This window comes from Olea europaea, chromosome 23 (genome assembly GCF_002742605.1).
Source record: "Olea europaea var. sylvestris chromosome 23, O_europaea_v1, whole genome shotgun sequence".
NCBI lineage: Eukaryota > Viridiplantae > Streptophyta > Magnoliopsida > Lamiales > Oleaceae > Olea > Olea europaea.
In genome coordinates, this window is record NC_036259.1 from 7,432,354 (window position 1) to 7,450,535 (window position 18,182).

The following is an 18,182-nucleotide window of genomic DNA, read 5'->3' on the forward strand; positions in this document are numbered from 1 at the left end:
TCTCTTTACAGTAAACATAATGGTCATACAAATCATAGTAATCGTACAGTAGGTCACAATTGAATATATCCCCACCAATAAACCACTACTCCATTCAAAATCAATCAACGAATTCAAAAATAAATTACCTCTATGCCCAAATGACTCAATGGACTATAAAGAACCCTTACATTGTATGATTTTCTTTTTCGAGAGTCTATCGGAGTTTTGGAGGTTTCATCGCGAGCACATTTTTCGACTTTTGAACTTCTAGTGTTCCGTTGGTGGCTTCCAGATGGACCGTCAGTTCTATTGTGACTTCTGGCCACAACTCCTTGTTTTCACCATTTTCAAACCCCCTGCACCGCCTTCATTCAACCCATTTTAGTGACAGCCCTATTACATCCTTCAAATATCAAGGTTATATCAGTAACTTGTGACCCGTGTGTATGTCAGAAGTTTGTGACTTTGACAGACAATGTGACATGTGAACATACAATTTAGTGACCTATGACTGGACAGAAAGTATCATGTTTAGTTGTTTTTGTGATCTGTTACACATAAGTCAATTATTTATGGAAATAAGTGTGTGCTCTGTGACTTGTATGCATAACCATGTAACATACGATTGTGACATATTAACCAAAATTTGTGACTTTTTCACATAAATATATATATCAAACTTACATCTGATTGTGGTTCATCATATGCACATGTATCTTGTGACTGGATTGAAGTATGGATGTCATGTCCCTCTAGCTTGGTCTAATAATATTCCCTCATTGTGTGCTCTTCGATCGATGAGTGGAAATAGGTAGATATCTTATTCATTGTCGTTGGTGTATCGATGAACTTATCATCATTAACGTCACTCGAATGCCCTTTACATCCATCTGTAATAATTAACAACCGTGTTGTGGGTTTATGAGATTGGACAGGCGTGCTCGTGCCTACATGGACTGGATCTTCAAAGTGCAAGTCTCTTCATACGTGTGATTACATTGGTTTCTTATATGAGACACCACTCATATATGGAGCGGCCATCTCAAAGTCAAATGGGACAACGTAACGTGCTTCAATCTGCAACAGTGATATAATTGACTATCATATTAGTCATAAGGACACATTGATTATAAGTGTTTGTGATGTAAACATGTTAAATGTCATTATCATGTTAGAAAAACTTCATGTCATCACATCATGTATGTGGCATAGAGTTTATGTGTGTAATCTCTAAAACATGTAATGTCCAATTCATATGTACCTGAAGTGCACATATCCGTGACCTTTAAACCACATGTTATGTTTTGTGACCAGTAAACTTGTGACTACGATACCAAACAAATAACATTTAAGAACAAAAAATTTTCACACTTACATCAGAATGGAAGAAGACCTCTTCAGCCAATTTAGTTGTCGACGATTGTCTATACAATGTCCAGTTCACAATACGAGGGTGCCTTTCCCCCACCATATTGGTTACAAGTCCAGTAAGGCTTGAAATTAATTCATAAATCCAAACTTAAAATGCAATTAAAATCATTTCAGTTTGTATTGGAAATTTATATGACCAAAACCTTAGAGATTTTATAGATATCTCAAATAGCTCTTTACCCCAGGAAAGTCGTTCTATCATGGCAAAATCTTCTACTAGGGCAAACATGTAGCTTTCAACCACCTTCTTATGGGACATGGAGAACAAGAAGGACGTAATTAAATATAGAATCTCAATACTCACAGCATCATGATCGTCTGCATCCGACAAATATAAGAATACATCACACACATCTTCATTTATAACAAGTTTTAAATTCCCAAAGTATGTTCCTTTAATCCTAGAAGGAATAGTCTCGAGGCTTTTCCTAACGTCTTTACCATTATATCTAAAACCTACAAAAATCGAACGTGTCTGTTTGCACTCTTGAACCACATCTCATTAGAATTTGGTTGCTTTACCTCCCTCGACAAAAAGTAGTGTATCAGTTGGGGTTGTACAACAATTTCATGGCAATCCATGTAAAAGGAGAAACATATTTCTGGCAAAATAACCTTTTGTTCATTTGTGAACTTTGATTTGAAATTTATCAACACATTCTTAGTCACATTAGTTGTAATTTTACTCGAAGACCATAGATCTTCGGGATTGTGTAATTCAATTATTGCAAACCATTACAAAAGACGTAAACATCAGTCAAAAATCTTAAGCATGCACACATGCTAATCGAAACATACAACACATTATTTTATCTATGAACATGATCAATGCCATGTCACAAAACTAAACATAGTTTATAAACTGAGACATAAAGTTCATAGTTTATAAACTGAGACATAAAGTCATCACTTCATACACAATGGTCACATTTTGTATAAAAACCATATAAAAAAACATGGCACACTTTCCATACATTTTGTGTGTTTGGTCATAATCAATTCGTAGTTCATACACTTTAATCACAGAAGTAACCGAAAATTGGTCACAATTTTTAACACATTCTCTTTACAGTAAACATAATGGTCATACAAATCATAGTAATCGTACAGTAGGTCACAATTGAATATATCCCCACCAATAAACCACTACTCCATTCAAAACCACTCAACGAATTCAAAAATGAATTACCTATATGCTCAAGTGACTCAATGGACTATAAAGAACCCTTACATTGTTTGATTTTCTTTTTCGAGAGTCTATCAGAGTTTTGGAGGTTTCATCGCGAGCACATTTTTCGACTTTTGGATTTCTGGTGTTCCGTTGGTGGCTTCCAGATGGATCGCCGGTTCTATTGTGACTTCCGATCGCAACTCCTTGTTTTCACCATTTTCAAGCCCCCTGCACCGCCTTCATTCAACCCGTTTCAGTGACAGCCCTATTACAACCTTCGTTCTTATCGCTTCGTTCTTCTCACTTCGCGTACGAAATGATACTTGTTTTGTATTGTGATAAAGTAGTCGAAGGTTGCTTGAGTTTAATGAAGAACGGTTTCTAGGATTTGGGTAAGGACCGATTTACGTCGATTGATCATGGGAGATTGTGCATTGCGGTTAAGCGGTTTCAAAAGATATTGTTGCCTTATTTAAAAATTTTCTCTTTCCAGTTTTAACGTAAAAAGGGGAATGGTTACAGTTAATAAATATATTAAAATCTTAATAAATAATAAATTGGGACCTAATTTTATATTAAGAAACTTAATTCCTTACTAATGAAAATTGAACTTAAAATGCCGCTCTGGCTATAATTTTTATGTATTGTTCCTTTTTTCTTTTAAATATTTGGACTCGTTGCATAGTTCAATTTGTTGGGATGGACATGTTATTCTTTTGGGCCACTTTTAAATATTTCTTATTACAAATGTGTGAAATGGGCTATATCTACTATTTTCTTTGGGCCTAAACTAAATTAAAATTTATTTTTCCAGAGCTATTGTCCGCCACGACAAATTGTGAAAGCCATGTGAAATTGTGGTACTGTAATTCTTGATGATGACTTAGATGGACTACAAATTTTATTCATGCTAAAATAATTATTTTTGCAAGTGCACGTTAGGTGTTCAACAAATTGCCTAGCTTGTAATTTCCAATTTAAAGATTTCAGCTTCCTAGCATGGAAATGTGAATTTCACTTCTTGATTTGGCATGGCTACAAACTCCTAGGAACACTGGGAATTCTTATGCGACACGTGAAGTGGTTGATGAAATGTCTCCCAAAAGTACCAAAAACAGTTCAAGATGAGACTTCATCTTGTAGTTTCATTATCGTCTAGCAGAACTATAAGGCCTCGCCTTTTTGGGCAAGCTTTTAAGTCTTCGATAGTTCAAGACAAGCCACCAGCTAGATATTTATTTTGTACTCTACAAGATACATCATCACACGAGATGGTTATACTTACGTCTCTATGATACAAACTAATGAGGCAATAGTAGCTAAAAAATCCACATGAGATTTATTCAAACCCAAGAAAGCCAAGAATTGAAGTTTAGAGTTTGATCAAAAATATTGAACCAAGAAACCAATAGAATTACTGACAATATGTTGACCCTCTGATCACAAGATTCAAGAATCTCATCCGGATTGTTTGAAAGCTCTACTTGATAAATTATTGAACCAAAGAACCAAGACAATAGCTTGACCCAGTTATCACAAAACTTAAGAATCTTACTTGATTTGTTGAACGCCACGAAGAGTATGAATCTTTGATAAGTTTGGATAGTTTAAACGCCACAAATATTGAAAATATTTGATAAGTTTTATTCAATTCAGAACAAGATAGAAAGTGAAAAATTCTGCATATGATTAATTCTCAAAAACTAATATCTTTATAGTGTAATAAATGTGCCTTTTATAGGCATAAAATAAACTCCTAAACAAAACAAAGCTCTAAGTCTAAAGACAAATCCAAATAAACTGGAAAACTACAAAACAAATCTGAATAAAACTAAAATACTACAAATAACGAAAATACACTTAAACTAATCCAAAACATAAAAATGCAAAAATAGATTCCTAAACAAACAAATTTGACCCTTGAAACTTGACAAAGATGCTTCCAGATTGTACTTATTGACAACAATTCGACAATTGAGCTGAAAGTTATACGCATTTTTGTACATCCTGTGTGTTTTCACACATACTTCATATTTCTTCCAATTTCTAATTAGATTGGGATCTTCTATTCTAATTGATTCGTATCACTCTGGAACATGCAATGGATCCTTGTTGGCTTTCCCTCTATGATTCTCATCATTTCCTCTCGTCGAGAAGATTCGTCTTCGAATCTTAACATTGTAATTGAATATGTTTTTCATCTGGAACTTTCTTCACCTTTTTTTCACTCAATGCTTTCGCCCAGGTGCTTCAAAGAACGAATTCTGACTCATCCAAGTTTTATCCTCAAAGAATTCAAACTAGGTTGTGAGTGAGAATTTGTAATTTAGAAGACTCAAGAAAGAAAGAAAAGAAACAAGCAAAGGAATTTGGACATTTTTCGAATGGAAACAATATTAATTCAAGAAGGTGATTCTTAAATTCTGGGTTGGCCGGACTGATTTATATATGTGCGTGTGTATTCTTTTTTCTTTTTTTCGTTTTTCTTTGACTCAAATATTATGAAATTGTATGTTGAAGGTAATTTTATTTTATTTTTTTGAATTTTTTACTTTTTTCATATTTTTTTGCTTGAAAATTCAACTATAATACTAACGAAAGAAATGAAAATTGATTTGGATGCTAAATGAGCACAAAAATGAATTTAAAATTTTTTTTGGTGCTTTTATGATTAAAGACTCAAGACGGACGAAGAACACAAAGAACAAAAGAAAAAATAAAAGACTCAAACCAAAAAAAAAAAAAAGGATATAACCTTGATTTTTGAAGCTCAAACTCTGATATCAATTTATGCAAACCCAAGTAGCAATAGTAGCTACGAAATCCACATGAGATTCATTCAAACCAAGAAAACTAAGAATCAATGTTTAGAGTTTGACCAAAAAATATTAAACCAAGAAACAAACAAAATTATCGATAATATGTTGACCCCTTGATCACAAGATTCAAGAATCTCATCCGTCTTATTTGAAAGCTGGACCCAATAAATTATTGAATCAAATAACCAAGACAATCGCAAATAATATCTTAACCCCTTGATCACAAAACTTACGAATCTTACTTGAATTGTTGAATGCCATAAAGAGTATAAATCTTTGATATGTTTCGATAGTTTAAACACTACAAATATTGAAAATATGTTATATGTTCTGTTCAATTAAGAACAAGATAAAAAGTGAAAAAATTCACGTATAATTAATTCTCAAAAATTGATGTCTTTATTGTACAATGAACGTGCCTTTTATAGGCATAAAATAAACTCTTAATCAAAACAAAACTCTAATTCTAAAGACAAATCTAAATAAACTACAAAACAGATATGAATTAAAATAAAATACTACAAATTGAAAATACCCTTAAACTAATTCAAAACGCAAAAAAAGACCCCTAAACAGCCTAATTTGACCCTTAGAGTTTGATAAAATCATTGGACAAACTTGTATAGAATCAATAAAATTTCTAGATTGTACTCATTGTACATTCTGTGGGTTTCACGCATACTTCATATTTCTTCCAATTTTTAATTGGTTTGGAATTTTCTTTTCTAATTGATTTATATAATTGTGGAACATACAATGAATTCTTGTTAGGGCTGGGCAAATCTTCCGAACCGAATCGATCCGAACCCGAACCGAATCGATCCGAACCCGACAGTTCTTGTCAAATTAAATACCCGAACGGGTATCTGAATTGAGAACCGACGAGTACGGTTCGATTCTAGACCAAGAACCGAAGAACCGAATAAGAACCGAATATTTCTAATTTTTTATTTTTTTTATATTGAGTAAATCAAATTATTTTATTTTTAATTTTTTCTAAACAAATTAACAAATCAATGATTTCTGAATCCAAATTTTTGGCCCAATAATTTGTTTCATTTCTAATTTTTTAATTTTTGGCCCAATTACCCATTTTATTGTTTCATTTCTTAGCCAAACAAGATCAAATCCACTAAATAACCCTAAACACCTACAATAAAGTGCATAACATTGTCTCGACTCTCGCAGCCTCGCTAATATTCCAAAACTTATACAATCGTCGGCCGACACTCTGACCTCCGATTGAAGCCGTGACTTTCGTCGATCGAAGTTTTGATCGTAGCGATCATTTGAACAAGGTAGTTTACTAGTCTCTGACATTCCAAAACTATTGAATGTATCATTAGTCGTATTTATATAAGATTGTTATAAATGTTAAAAAATTTAATTATAGTACCGAACTGAACCGAATGGAACCGAACCCGAATGGTTCCATAATTATATTTGGATCCGACAGTTCCATTTACTAGATACCTGAAAAGTTTGGTTCGGTTCGGTTCTGCACCCACCCCTAATTCTTGTTAGCTTGCCTTCCATGATTCTCATCACTCGAGCACATAATTCTCACTATTGTTGAGCACAGCTATAAGATCTCGTCCATCTTATAAGTCTATACTAGTTCTAGATGAGCCACCAGCTCGATGTTTATTCATCTCTCTATGAGGTATAGAGATGATTATACTTATGCCGCTAGCATTATCATTAAAGATAGCTAGAAAACCTTAACCATCCGAGGCCAGCTTATATGTCGCTAATAGTTCGAGGTAAGCCACTAGCTCGATTTTTATTCTCTACTCTTTAAGATACCTCATTATACAAAATGCTCATTCCTCGCTTCATGGTATACTGTTCATTGTTTTGCTACATATAAATATTTTTGCTTCATGGGATTTGTATTCTCTAGCCTCACCATATCTCCATGCAAGGTAAGTTATTTGCTTCCAATGCATGTACGAGTCATCTATACAATCCCTTGTATCATAGCTATAACTCATCACTTTTCTACATCAATTACATCACACAGTTGCATTTATCTTCAAGAGCTCATCACACCTCCACATCAGTTACATCACAGCTATAGCTATTTTCAAAAAATTCATCATGACTAAGCAACATCTTTATTCCAACCGTCTTTTTTATGTTGCTTTGGCACAAACGAAGACAGCCTTATATCTTTCTTACCATGGACAGAACATATCCATGCAAGTCATTCTTAAACGAGATCACCCAATCAAAGGTGCTTCACCAATCAACTATTTTCCTAAGTACACCTACTTAGTCAAGCATCTATTCTCCTAAGCTCATTATCTTAGTTGACCCTCTATTCTCCTAAGTGCATCTGCTTAGATGAATCACTATTTTCCTATTTGTATCTACCTAGTCGAGCCTATATTCTCCTAAGCATATCTAATTAGTCAAGCATTTATTCTCCTAAGTGAATTCATTTAGTCGAGCCACTATTATTCTAAGTGTACCCACTTAGTCAAGTCTCTATTTTCTTACACCCACTTTGTTGAGCATCTATTCTCCTAAGTGCACTCATTTAGTCGAGCCTCTATTTTGCACGTCCACTTAGATGAGCCTCTATTCTTCTTAATGCATCCACTTAATAGAGACTCAACTGCTTATATTTAGAGCATCACCTTTATATCAGCTCCAACTTAGCTACTTATCTTTAGAGCTTAGCCTCTACCAAAAAGTTCACTTATTAAATGAATATTCATAAATGGACTTGAAGGACTATTGTGATACTATCATCCTAGTAGCATTACATTGTTACTGTTAGCACATGCATTGTATTATTGCTAGCATGTCATGATGCTATTTTCACTATCGTCAGTATGCATGCCACATTATCTATATTACTATTTTATGATCGGTAGCATGTAACTTTCTTCACATGTACTAAGCTGTGCATGTTTATGATCCACTACGATATATGATAGGCTCTTTATATGTTATAGTTTGGAGAAATTTGATTTGCTATAATTTTCTTTATCGTCATGAGCATTTTGAGGAACAACGGGCCCTAGTTTATTTTGTATATGTGAGTAGAGATATTATATTATATTTCAAGTAGGTGTAGTTCATATTTTAGAGGAGATGCTGTCGAAATTTTGGTAAATCATATTGTGGTATTTCAGAGGTAGTTCTTAAGCCCCCACTTATTGGATTTGCTCATTTTTAGAGGCTATATGTAAGCCTTCATATTTTGGAGAATACTGCAACTCTTCATGTGCTCACAACAACTCATATTTTTTATGCAATTTGTAAGCCCTCCTAGTTGACAGCTTATATTTTAAAGTCTAATCCATACTTGAATGTACAACTCAATCTTGGAGAGCATTGTCTATAAATTAAGTGGCATGCACATAATGGATGGGTCCCACATTTACCGACTCAACAATCAATTATGTCCAATGGATAGGGCCGATTTAATTAAACATCATGTCCTTGTACTTACTCCCAGTTCAATAGTCCATCTTTGCCCATTTTCTTCCCTTATATAGGTGAGTTCATTTCTCACACAAGTTAAGGTTATTCTAACCTTAGCCAAATCCTCTTCTCCCATCTCTTGCACTCATTCTCTTTGATTCAATCATTGACTTAAGCATCAAAGTATAAATGGTTATCGAACATTTTCTCGATCATTGACCTTTGCCTCCTAATTGTGTGTTCCAACATATAGGAGGTAACTCTATAGAGGAAAGGTGGTGGGGATTCTGTTAGCCACGTATCGGTTGGATTTTGAGGTCAACATAGAATCACGTTTTCCCAATTGATATCTTTTTCTTGTTTGCTGATTTTTGTCAAGTGTGTTGAATGACCTAGAGACATGGCTATAGCTAGAAGAACAAACTTTTTTGAGGACGAGAACTCCTATCAAATGACATTGTCCCGTTGAGTTCAGACGTCGTCCTGTTATATGATCAGGATCCGATAGATGGAAATCTTCTTCCTTCATCACAAGTATGTATTGTATATAACTTATTTCAACTCCAATTTTACGTTCAACAATGTATAGCAAAAATATGGGTGTTTAATTGCTTGTTATTTTTTTTTTTATCTGTTAGGTATTGAAGTGGCTGAGAGATGTGCATATTATGGAATAATATGAATTGATAAGTTGTTTGATGCATCCACTAGGGTAGAGAATGCAAAGGAATGACGACATTGTTTTTGCCACTATTGGCTAATTTTGTGGATGACTCTTTTCTTGGTCGCAACTAGACTATCTATTATCGTATCTCTAGACTCTATATTGTGGTCAGCCGAAAAAGCTCACACCAATGCCCCAGGATATAATTATTAGCTAAATATATAATTTCTCTTCTGATATTTTAAATTAAATTAACTTGGTGCTTATAACTACTTAGTACCCTTTCCTATACGTCGGTTTACTTATAATAACTATAATTGGAATAGACACCCTTCTAGAAATGATCCTCGACAAAGATGGTTGATAGACCAAGGAGGCTACTTCTAGATGTTTATTGTGAGGTCACATTGCTTGAAGCAGTGGTTCTTGCTAATGACAGTTTTGAAAGGAAGGATAAAATGTAACGATTCTATTACGTTCTGCATCTCTAAGTTAAAACTTAGCTCTTGAACATATAATCATCTAAGTACTCTCCTATAGTAAACTCACTTTAAGGATGAGTTTTAACTGATGCGATTGTAACATTATTTGATTTGACATAGGATAAGGTGGAAACTTATTAATTTGTAAAAAGCATAAAATTTGAACAGGTTTGATTCATTTGGTTTTTCTTTTGCATCGTGATCAATAAAATCTCACAGGTACCCAAGTAATAAAGAATGAGTAAAATATTGTTTCCATGAATATTAAGTACTTAATCTACTTTCTAGCTAACGCCAAATATAATTGAATAGCAATATTAGTTTGTGGATGAGTTTTATACTAACAATCTAAATTTTATTGTAAATTAACTATTCTAACTGATTAATGTGGAAGTATTTTGAAACTCAAGTAAATGGATAAATACTAAGACCTTGAATATTCCTACATACTTCCTTTTTAATATCAATTCAAAATTTAGACAATGGGTGATGCTAACATATATCAAGGTGTCCATAATGGTGTCCTCTCTCTCACATGGAGAAGACCCACCTTGAATAAATATAATTTATCTAAAGTGAGTCCCATTTCATGTGAGGGGGCGGACACTATTATGGACACCGCATTGCGTACAAGTAGAATATTCTTTAGACAATACATATTTTGATATGAGGATCAATATTCTTAATTCATTTAATAATCTCTCTCGAACCGAAGTAAGCATATCAATGTATATATGGCCTTCATATCTCTTGATGAAAGATATGCTCATGAGAATCAGAAAAAACAAGGACCGTTACTGTGTGTCAAATTTCTATCCATTCTAATGAATGTCAATAAAAATCACAAAACAATTCAATTAGTAACTAATTAATTGAAAAGCATTAAGTACTAACAATTATTCCAAACCAAACATATATTTTAATGTCAAAATTTTAAAAAATCTATCAAACCTTCAAAAGTAGGGTTCAATGTTATCCTAGCATAACAATTAGTCAAGCATCAAATTAATTACAAGTACACAAAATAATTGATGCAACATCATCCAAAATTTAATAATCAGAAAGAATATGAAAAATAATCTTGAATATTGTATCTCTTCAATTGCATTTTTATTTTTCCTTTCTCTCTTTTGATTCTTCTTCTTCTTTTTCAATCCAAGAAGTCAATGTATTAAAAATAGGTTTGAATGTGATTTGTATAAAGTTTCTACAAAATTTGGAAAGAGTTTGAGTTTATGAATCAAAAGCTTCCTCTTTGGATCTCTTGTATGAAGGAACTATAGATTTGAAACCCTAGGAGCTAATCCTTACAAGTGTAATAAATTGCACTAAGATGTGTATTTATAAAGTCAATATTTTGGTCTTATTTTTTGTCCTTAGGATTTGAAATTTTAGTCATAATAGGAATGTCGGGTTGCTGAATTTTAATTCAGGGACTGCCTTGGGATTGCACCATAGTATTGGACGTGAACAAACAATCTAACAAAATTGGGACTGCTATTTAAATTTTCATAGTTGCGATCGTAGAGGTCATTGATTTCCATTTGTTCATTTTGATCCTTAAACAATAATTTTGGTTCTTATCCTCGAATATTGCATGAAATGCCCTTTGTGCTTCAATAGATCTAGGTAAGGTATACGAAGAAAAAGCTTATTTGACATTGTTGAGAATGAAATTTACAAAAGAGATTTGTTTCTCAACAAACAAGCCACAAATACAACAGGTCATTCCCTAAATATATTTGAATTACTCTTTGAAGTTTTTAACTGGTTTCGTGTGGTTATTTACTAAAATCGCCCTTTGGAGAGGAATGATGGATTGTTAGTGTGGACGATTTAGAAGATATAATCAAGTTTAGTTCTACCCAATGTAGTCCCCTGCATTCTTAAATAATTAATTATTGAACCGAAGGAAGTTTCGAAATTTTTTCAATTTAGTTCTCAAACTTTTTATTTGTTGTCGAAACTTGTTACTCACCTTTGATTGCCCCCCTTAATACTTCCAAATGACCAATTTCAATCTGGTTGATCATCAAGCACTTTGAATCAACTTCAATTATACTCCATTTCACCTATTTCACACTAATTTCTTCCAAATTTAGGGTTTATCGACAATTAATATAATTTAACCTAACATTAAGTAAATGTTCACTTAATTAATCATAAATAATTAAATGAAGAAGCCATAATATGCACTTATCACCCCACTTGAGATATGTGATTTGACACATCTTATATTTGTTTCTTTATGTTTTCAATTTATTATTTCAAAGAAATATATTTTAAAAATTGTGAGAAATTCATCAGTGTCCAATAAAGGGACTCTTGTAGAATAAAGTTCAACGCAAAAAGTAAAATATCTAGGATCAGCTAGTTGTAGATGGAGTATGAAATAGATATTTTATTGGAATTATATCTATAATTGTCATTTTCAGAGGAATAGGATTGATACTTTGTTACCATAAAAATCTTGGATCGATGTTGAAAATTTAATATGTCAATTTCATTCGGATTCTTCAATAAATGCCAAGAATTTTGGAGAAAATTCTATATTTTATTTTTCAATTTCTTCAAATTCTAAAAATTACTCTCTTGGTCCCTAAGCTCCTAATATAAAATTGTACTTTAATTAAATAAAACACATTTAGACTTTAATTAAATTAATCAAATAAAGCCGACACAATATCACTTGTACTTCATCACCGGCAGGGCTCAAGATTGAAGGTTCCAAAGGCTTCAAAATCTATTTGACAAATTAACGTAATTGTAATTGGTTATTTACACGCATCCCAGATTGTGAAATGGAGTTGACACTTGATCATTTCGGTGGTTTTAATTTTTTTTATTTTTTAATGTTGATCACGTTACATTTTGTCCTAGGAACGTATGTTCGTTTTCTTCCTTTGTTTTGCTCAAGGATTACAATTATCTCGTGCCTAATTAATTACATACCAATTATTGATAACGGTTTGACTTGGCTAATTCATAAACCATTTAAAAGTTGGTAGCCAAACGTCCCATGAATTTATTTAACCTTCTCAGTTTTGAAAACAATAAAAATAGTATTAGATCATTAGCGAACAAATAAAGATGCTATTTTTCTAAAGATTACGTTTTCTAGTATGTTTAGATATTGAGTTGGGACACAAAATTATGATTGTAATATCAAGTGTGAAGTTATATCCTTCAAAAATAATTGTCATTTCCCTAACGCGTGAGAGTTCCATGTCTCATTAAACAGTTTCTATCCTCTAGAGACCAACAATCGTAACTTGGGGACCTTGTTGCTATATTTTGAAAAGGCTGGGTATCAAAGTTGTAATTTTCCCTAAATTTCAAATTATTCCATGAGCCATTTTTGACTGAGCTTCAAGCGAATCACACCTGCGCATGTATAGCTATAAAATACTCCATTGATGGAGCTTCATGCAAAACTTTTTATGTCTGACTTGAAGTGGACGAACACAATCACATCAAAATCCATATTTAAAGGAAAAAATGAATTCTTTTAAACTTTTTGTGTTATGAATGTAATCAGAATAATGCCCTGTTTTTCCGATTGCAATCTCTTTCATGTTTACAAATTTATGCCAACTGTGGAGGTTATTGACGTTCATATATATAACTGTTTGAAAGACTTGACGCTTGCGTGTGAAAGTAGATTGAAGTTGAAGAACAGTCACATCAATTCAATTGCTTGCTCCGTTTTTAAATAAATCTACTGGATGTTGAGCTCTAGAGATATGGCCATGCCCGCCGCCGGAACCCACTTTTTGGATGCCGAAACTCTGCTGTTGAACAGCGTTGTTCATGGCTCCGTCGACTTCAAAGACTGCCCTGTTGCTCGATCCATATCCGGTGGTTGGAAGTCCTCTTTCTTCATCATCGGTACTGTATATGTTACCCAATTTACCATTCAGAAGGTTGCAGCACTTTTGACAGTATTTTATTTATATTTTGGATTAGTTAGGTGTTGAAGTGGCTGAGAGATTTGCATACTGTACAGGAATCAGATCGAATTTGATAAGCTATTTGACAGGTCCGTTGGGACAATCAACCGCAGCTGCGGTGGAGAATGTGAATGGTTGGTCCGGCACGTCCATGATTTTGCCACTGGTGGGTGCTTTTGTGGCGGATTCTTTTAAACATAACTAAATAGAATAAGGCAGTGTTTGATAGCATGAAATTACGTGAAAATGGAATTCTAATTTCATCTTTTTCATTTTTTTGTTGTTTGGTAGCACAATTATTTTCATGAAATTTCAATTCTTGATTGTCTTGAAAAGTGTGGTTTTCTATGTTTTCATGGACCACCATGGGAATTGGTTTTCCCGGTACGGTAGCAATTTTATTATTATTATTATTATTATTATTTTGGATAATGGAAACAAATTCTAAGAATTACTGTTAAAAAATATTTCCTTTTAATTGACAACTTTCATGTAAAACAAAGTCAAACGATCACTCAAAGATAGCTGAATTTCTTGAATATTTTTTTTTTTTGCAATGGAAACCAATTTCATTTCCAATATCAGTAAATTTCATCCATTTAATTGACAATTTTCATATAAAATAAAGCCAAACGAATATCAAAAAACACTTTTATTTCAATATTTTTCACGTGGAAAATTATATCAATCAAACACAATAATTTACAATTCCCAAAAAAATAAATTTTAGACAATTCAATTTCCTGGAATTCGTTTTCAATTCAATTCAATTCCATCTTTATAATCAAACGAATTCTAAGAAATTTATCCAAGTCTAATTCTATCAAATCTCAGCTTCCACCCAACTAGGATTGTATTCATGGTGTCTTATCCAAATCTACTCATGTTTACTTTACTGAATACACAATTATTGAAGGCGCATGTCTCCTCCACTAAAAATATGGGTGTTAAAAAAAAAGATTCCATATGTTTTCGTTCTATCATTGGATTATATACGATATTATCAAGCCCACTTGCACATTGACAGGAGCTTTTAAGCATGCTTTAAGACGTACGTAAACTCTGGATCCTCCTCTACATGGATAACATTATTCTGAAAAAATCCAAGGAAAAAAGAAAGATAAACGAAACCCACCTTTTGGATGCCGAAACTCTGCTGTTGAACGACGTTGTTCATGGCTCCGTCGACTTCAAAGGCTGCCCTGTTACTCGATCCACATCTGGTGGTTGGAAGTCCTCTTTCTTCATCATAGGTACAGTATATGTTACCCAATTTACCATTCGAAAGGTTACAGCATTTTTAGCAGTATTTTATTTATATTTTGGATTTGTTAGGTGTTGAAGTGGCTGAGAGATTTGCATACTGTGGAATCAGTTCAAATTTGATAAGCTATTTGACGGGTCCGTTGGGACAATCCACCGCAGCTGCGGCGGAGAACGTGAATGGTTGGTCCGGCACGTCGATGATTTTGCCACTTTTGGGTGCTTTTGTGGCGGATTCTTTTCTTGGTCGGTACTGGACCGTTGTCATTGCCTCTGGGCTCTATATCCTGGTCAGTACACGAATCATTCACTAATATATAGTTTCTGTTTTGAGCTTTAAAATTATGTAATGCCCTACCATTTTTGGCAACTGGGAGTGACTCATGCTGGCCAAAGCATGTACTCCCCAGGTTTCCACTTCGTGTGACACAAGTCTTTATTTTTTTATCTACACTTTTCCGAGATTTATAATGCATGCTCTTTGTACCAGTGACTACCCCTGTAACATAAGATGCAAGCTGCCAATTCAATATAATCAGCTACTTTATGGTTAGATACCTTAAATTGAGTTTCACAATAAGAAAAATGTAGAAGTCCAGTTCTTATTCAAAATATATGTGGCTGAATGATTCTCAAAGGTTTTGAAGAATCATGAAACCGTTTGAGAAAATGACAATTTTCTTCCTCACAAATAATTTCTGGTAAATTCATTTGTATTTAGAAAGCTTTCCTTGGAACAGAGAGCCAAGGACTTAAAATTGAACAGTTGTCACAGTCACTTCATCAACACACAGTCTTTCTTTTCTTTTAGCTAACAACATTTGTGAACATGTTTTCTTCTTGGAAATTCTAATCGTTTTCTGTTATCATTATGGATCTCAGGCACTTGGCTTCTTATCCCTATCTGCTGTTCTATATTCAATCAAATCTTCCGACTGCCATTTTGCTGCAAATAACATCGCCGCATGCTCCCCTCCACAGTTTCAAATTATTTTCTTCTTCTTCTCTTTGTATTTATTTGCACTAGCACAAGGAGGACATAAACCTTGTCTCCAGGCTTTTGGAGCTGACCAGTTTGATGATCTAGACCCAAAGGAATGTAATGACAAAAGCTCATTCTTCAATTGGTGGTATTTTTCCATGAATTTGGGTATTATAATTTCTCTGTTTGTATTGATCTACATCCAAGACAACCTAAGTTGGGCTCTTGGCTTTGGAATTCCCTGCATTATCATGTGCCTTGCGCTAATTATATTTTTGCTTGGAACTATGACTTACCGATTTCGCACACACAGCGATGAAAGAAACCCATTTGTTAGAATTGGTCAGGTATTCCTGAATGCATCTAGAAATTGGCGGACTACCCCAGGAACAATATCTAAGGAAGAGGAGGCACAGGGAATTCTGCCATATCAAGGATCTCAACAGTTCAAGTAAGTCAACTGCCCCTTTGTGTGTTTTGATATTGGGAAGATAAACTTTGACTCTTCATCTCGCACGGTGAGGCCGAAAGAAAAGGAGTCCCATTTAACCAAGTGAAGTGGGCGTAAAAGGTAAGTAGCAATTAGGGCATAGTAATGAATCAAGTAAGGGCCCACACATGATAAATGGGCTACCAAGTGAATTACTTCTCACTGGCCGTCCAAGTAAATGGAAATGGGCCATGAGCAGCACTAAATAAATTTGGATGATTCAAATGGCCCAATTAACCTTTGGGTTAGGTTATCTCGATTATGGTGCTAATTTACCATTCAGTCATTTGGTGGAGTTAATTGAGAATTAAATCCAGTCAACATCATAGCCCGGGAGGTTGTTTGACAACAATTTGCCCAACACTGTGCTTTATATGATTGAAATAATGGGATCAATCTCATTTGTTTCGTTATATTATTTTTGGTTTCAAACAGGTTTCTTGATAAAGCGTTGCTTGCACCTGATGGTTCGAAGGAAGATGGGGAAGTTTGTAGTATCACTGAGATTGAAGAGGCAAAGGCAGTTCTTAGGCTTTTTCCAATATTGACTGCAAGTTTGGGATATGCCATTGCATATTCACAATCATCGACTTTATTCACTAAACAAGGAGCTACAATGGATCGTTCTATCACGTCTAGCTTACAAATACCAGCTGCTTCACTGCAATCTTTTATCAGCATCGCCAGTGTTGTCTTTATTCCTATCTATGACCGAATTTTGGTTCCTATTGCAAGAGCTATAACTGGAAAACCATCTGGCATTACAATGCTTCAACGAATTGGAACTGGAATGTTTTTATCTTTTCTTGCCATGGTAATTGCAGCTTTGGTCGAGAGGGAACGTCTAAAAACAGCTGCTGAATATGGATTGGTGGACATGCCGAAAGCAACAGTGCCTATGAGTGTGTGGTTGCTGCTACCTCAGTATTTGGCTTTAGGTGTTGCAGATGTATTTACCGTGGTCGGACTCCAAGAGTTCTTCTATGACCAGGTTCCGAACGAGCTGAAAAGTATCGGTCTTGCTCTATACTTGAGTATATTTGGCATAGGGAACTTCTTGAGCAGTTCTCTAATCTCTGTGGTGGAGGAAGCCACCAGTGGTCCGGGGCAAGACAGTTGGTTTTCAGACAACCTTAACCGGGCTCATTTTGACTACTTCTATTGGCTACTGGCTGCGCTTAGTGCTGCTGCATTCTCTGCGTACGTGTACGTTTCAAAATCTTATATCTACAATAGAAGAAACTGTCTTTGAAGTTGCATTCTGTGGTGGAGATAGCTACTAGTGGCCAAGGTTGAAAAGATTTTCTTATCGGCTACTGGCTGGGCTTAGTGTTACTGCTTTCGTTGGATACTTGTACTTCACAAAATCTTGTATCTATAACAAAAATAAACAGGATTTGAATTTGCATAAAAATGCTGCCAGGACAAATATGGTCAGTAAAAGAGAAATACCACTCCCTGTACATTCAACTTGTATAATAAATATAGTTCATTTGCGGTCAGTTTCACCTAC

The 18,182-nt window shown here is 34.2% G+C and overlaps 1 protein-coding gene across 2 annotated transcripts; it reads left to right on the forward strand.

Moving 5' to 3' along the window:
• The first annotated feature begins 13,686 nt into the window (after window positions 1–13,686).
• LOC111372254 (protein NRT1/ PTR FAMILY 5.10-like) lies at window positions 13,687–18,171 on the forward strand. 2 transcript variants are annotated; one of them, XM_022994499.1, is made up of 4 exons: window positions 13,687–13,872; window positions 15,270–15,487; window positions 16,080–16,630; window positions 17,105–18,171. In XM_022994499.1, exons 1-4 carry the CDS (start codon window positions 13,710–13,712, stop codon window positions 17,919–17,921), a joined length of 1,749 nt encoding a protein of 582 aa, XP_022850267.1. In that variant the 5' UTR covers window positions 13,687–13,709; the 3' UTR covers window positions 17,922–18,171. The 2 variants fall into 2 exon arrangements, with proteins under 2 accessions (XP_022850267.1, XP_022850266.1); XM_022994498.1 differs by lacking the exon at window positions 13,687–13,872 and adding an exon at window positions 14,934–15,187.
• Window positions 18,172–18,182: the final 11 nt, after the last annotated feature.

What these genes read in the sequence shown, in the direction of transcription:
- LOC111372254 (XM_022994498.1), top strand. Translation starts at nt 15,013, where the DNA reads ATGGATAACATTATTCTGAAAAAATCCAAGGAAAAAAGAAAGATAAAC. An exon ending in CCTCTGGGCTCTATATCCTG is followed by an intron (nt 15,488 to 16,079) that starts GTCAGTACACGA and finishes TATGGATCTCAG; the next exon opens with GCACTTGGCTTCTTATCCCT. An exon ending in CAAGGATCTCAACAGTTCAA is followed by an intron (nt 16,631 to 17,104) that starts GTAAGTCAACTG and finishes GGTTTCAAACAG; the next exon opens with GTTTCTTGATAAAGCGTTGC.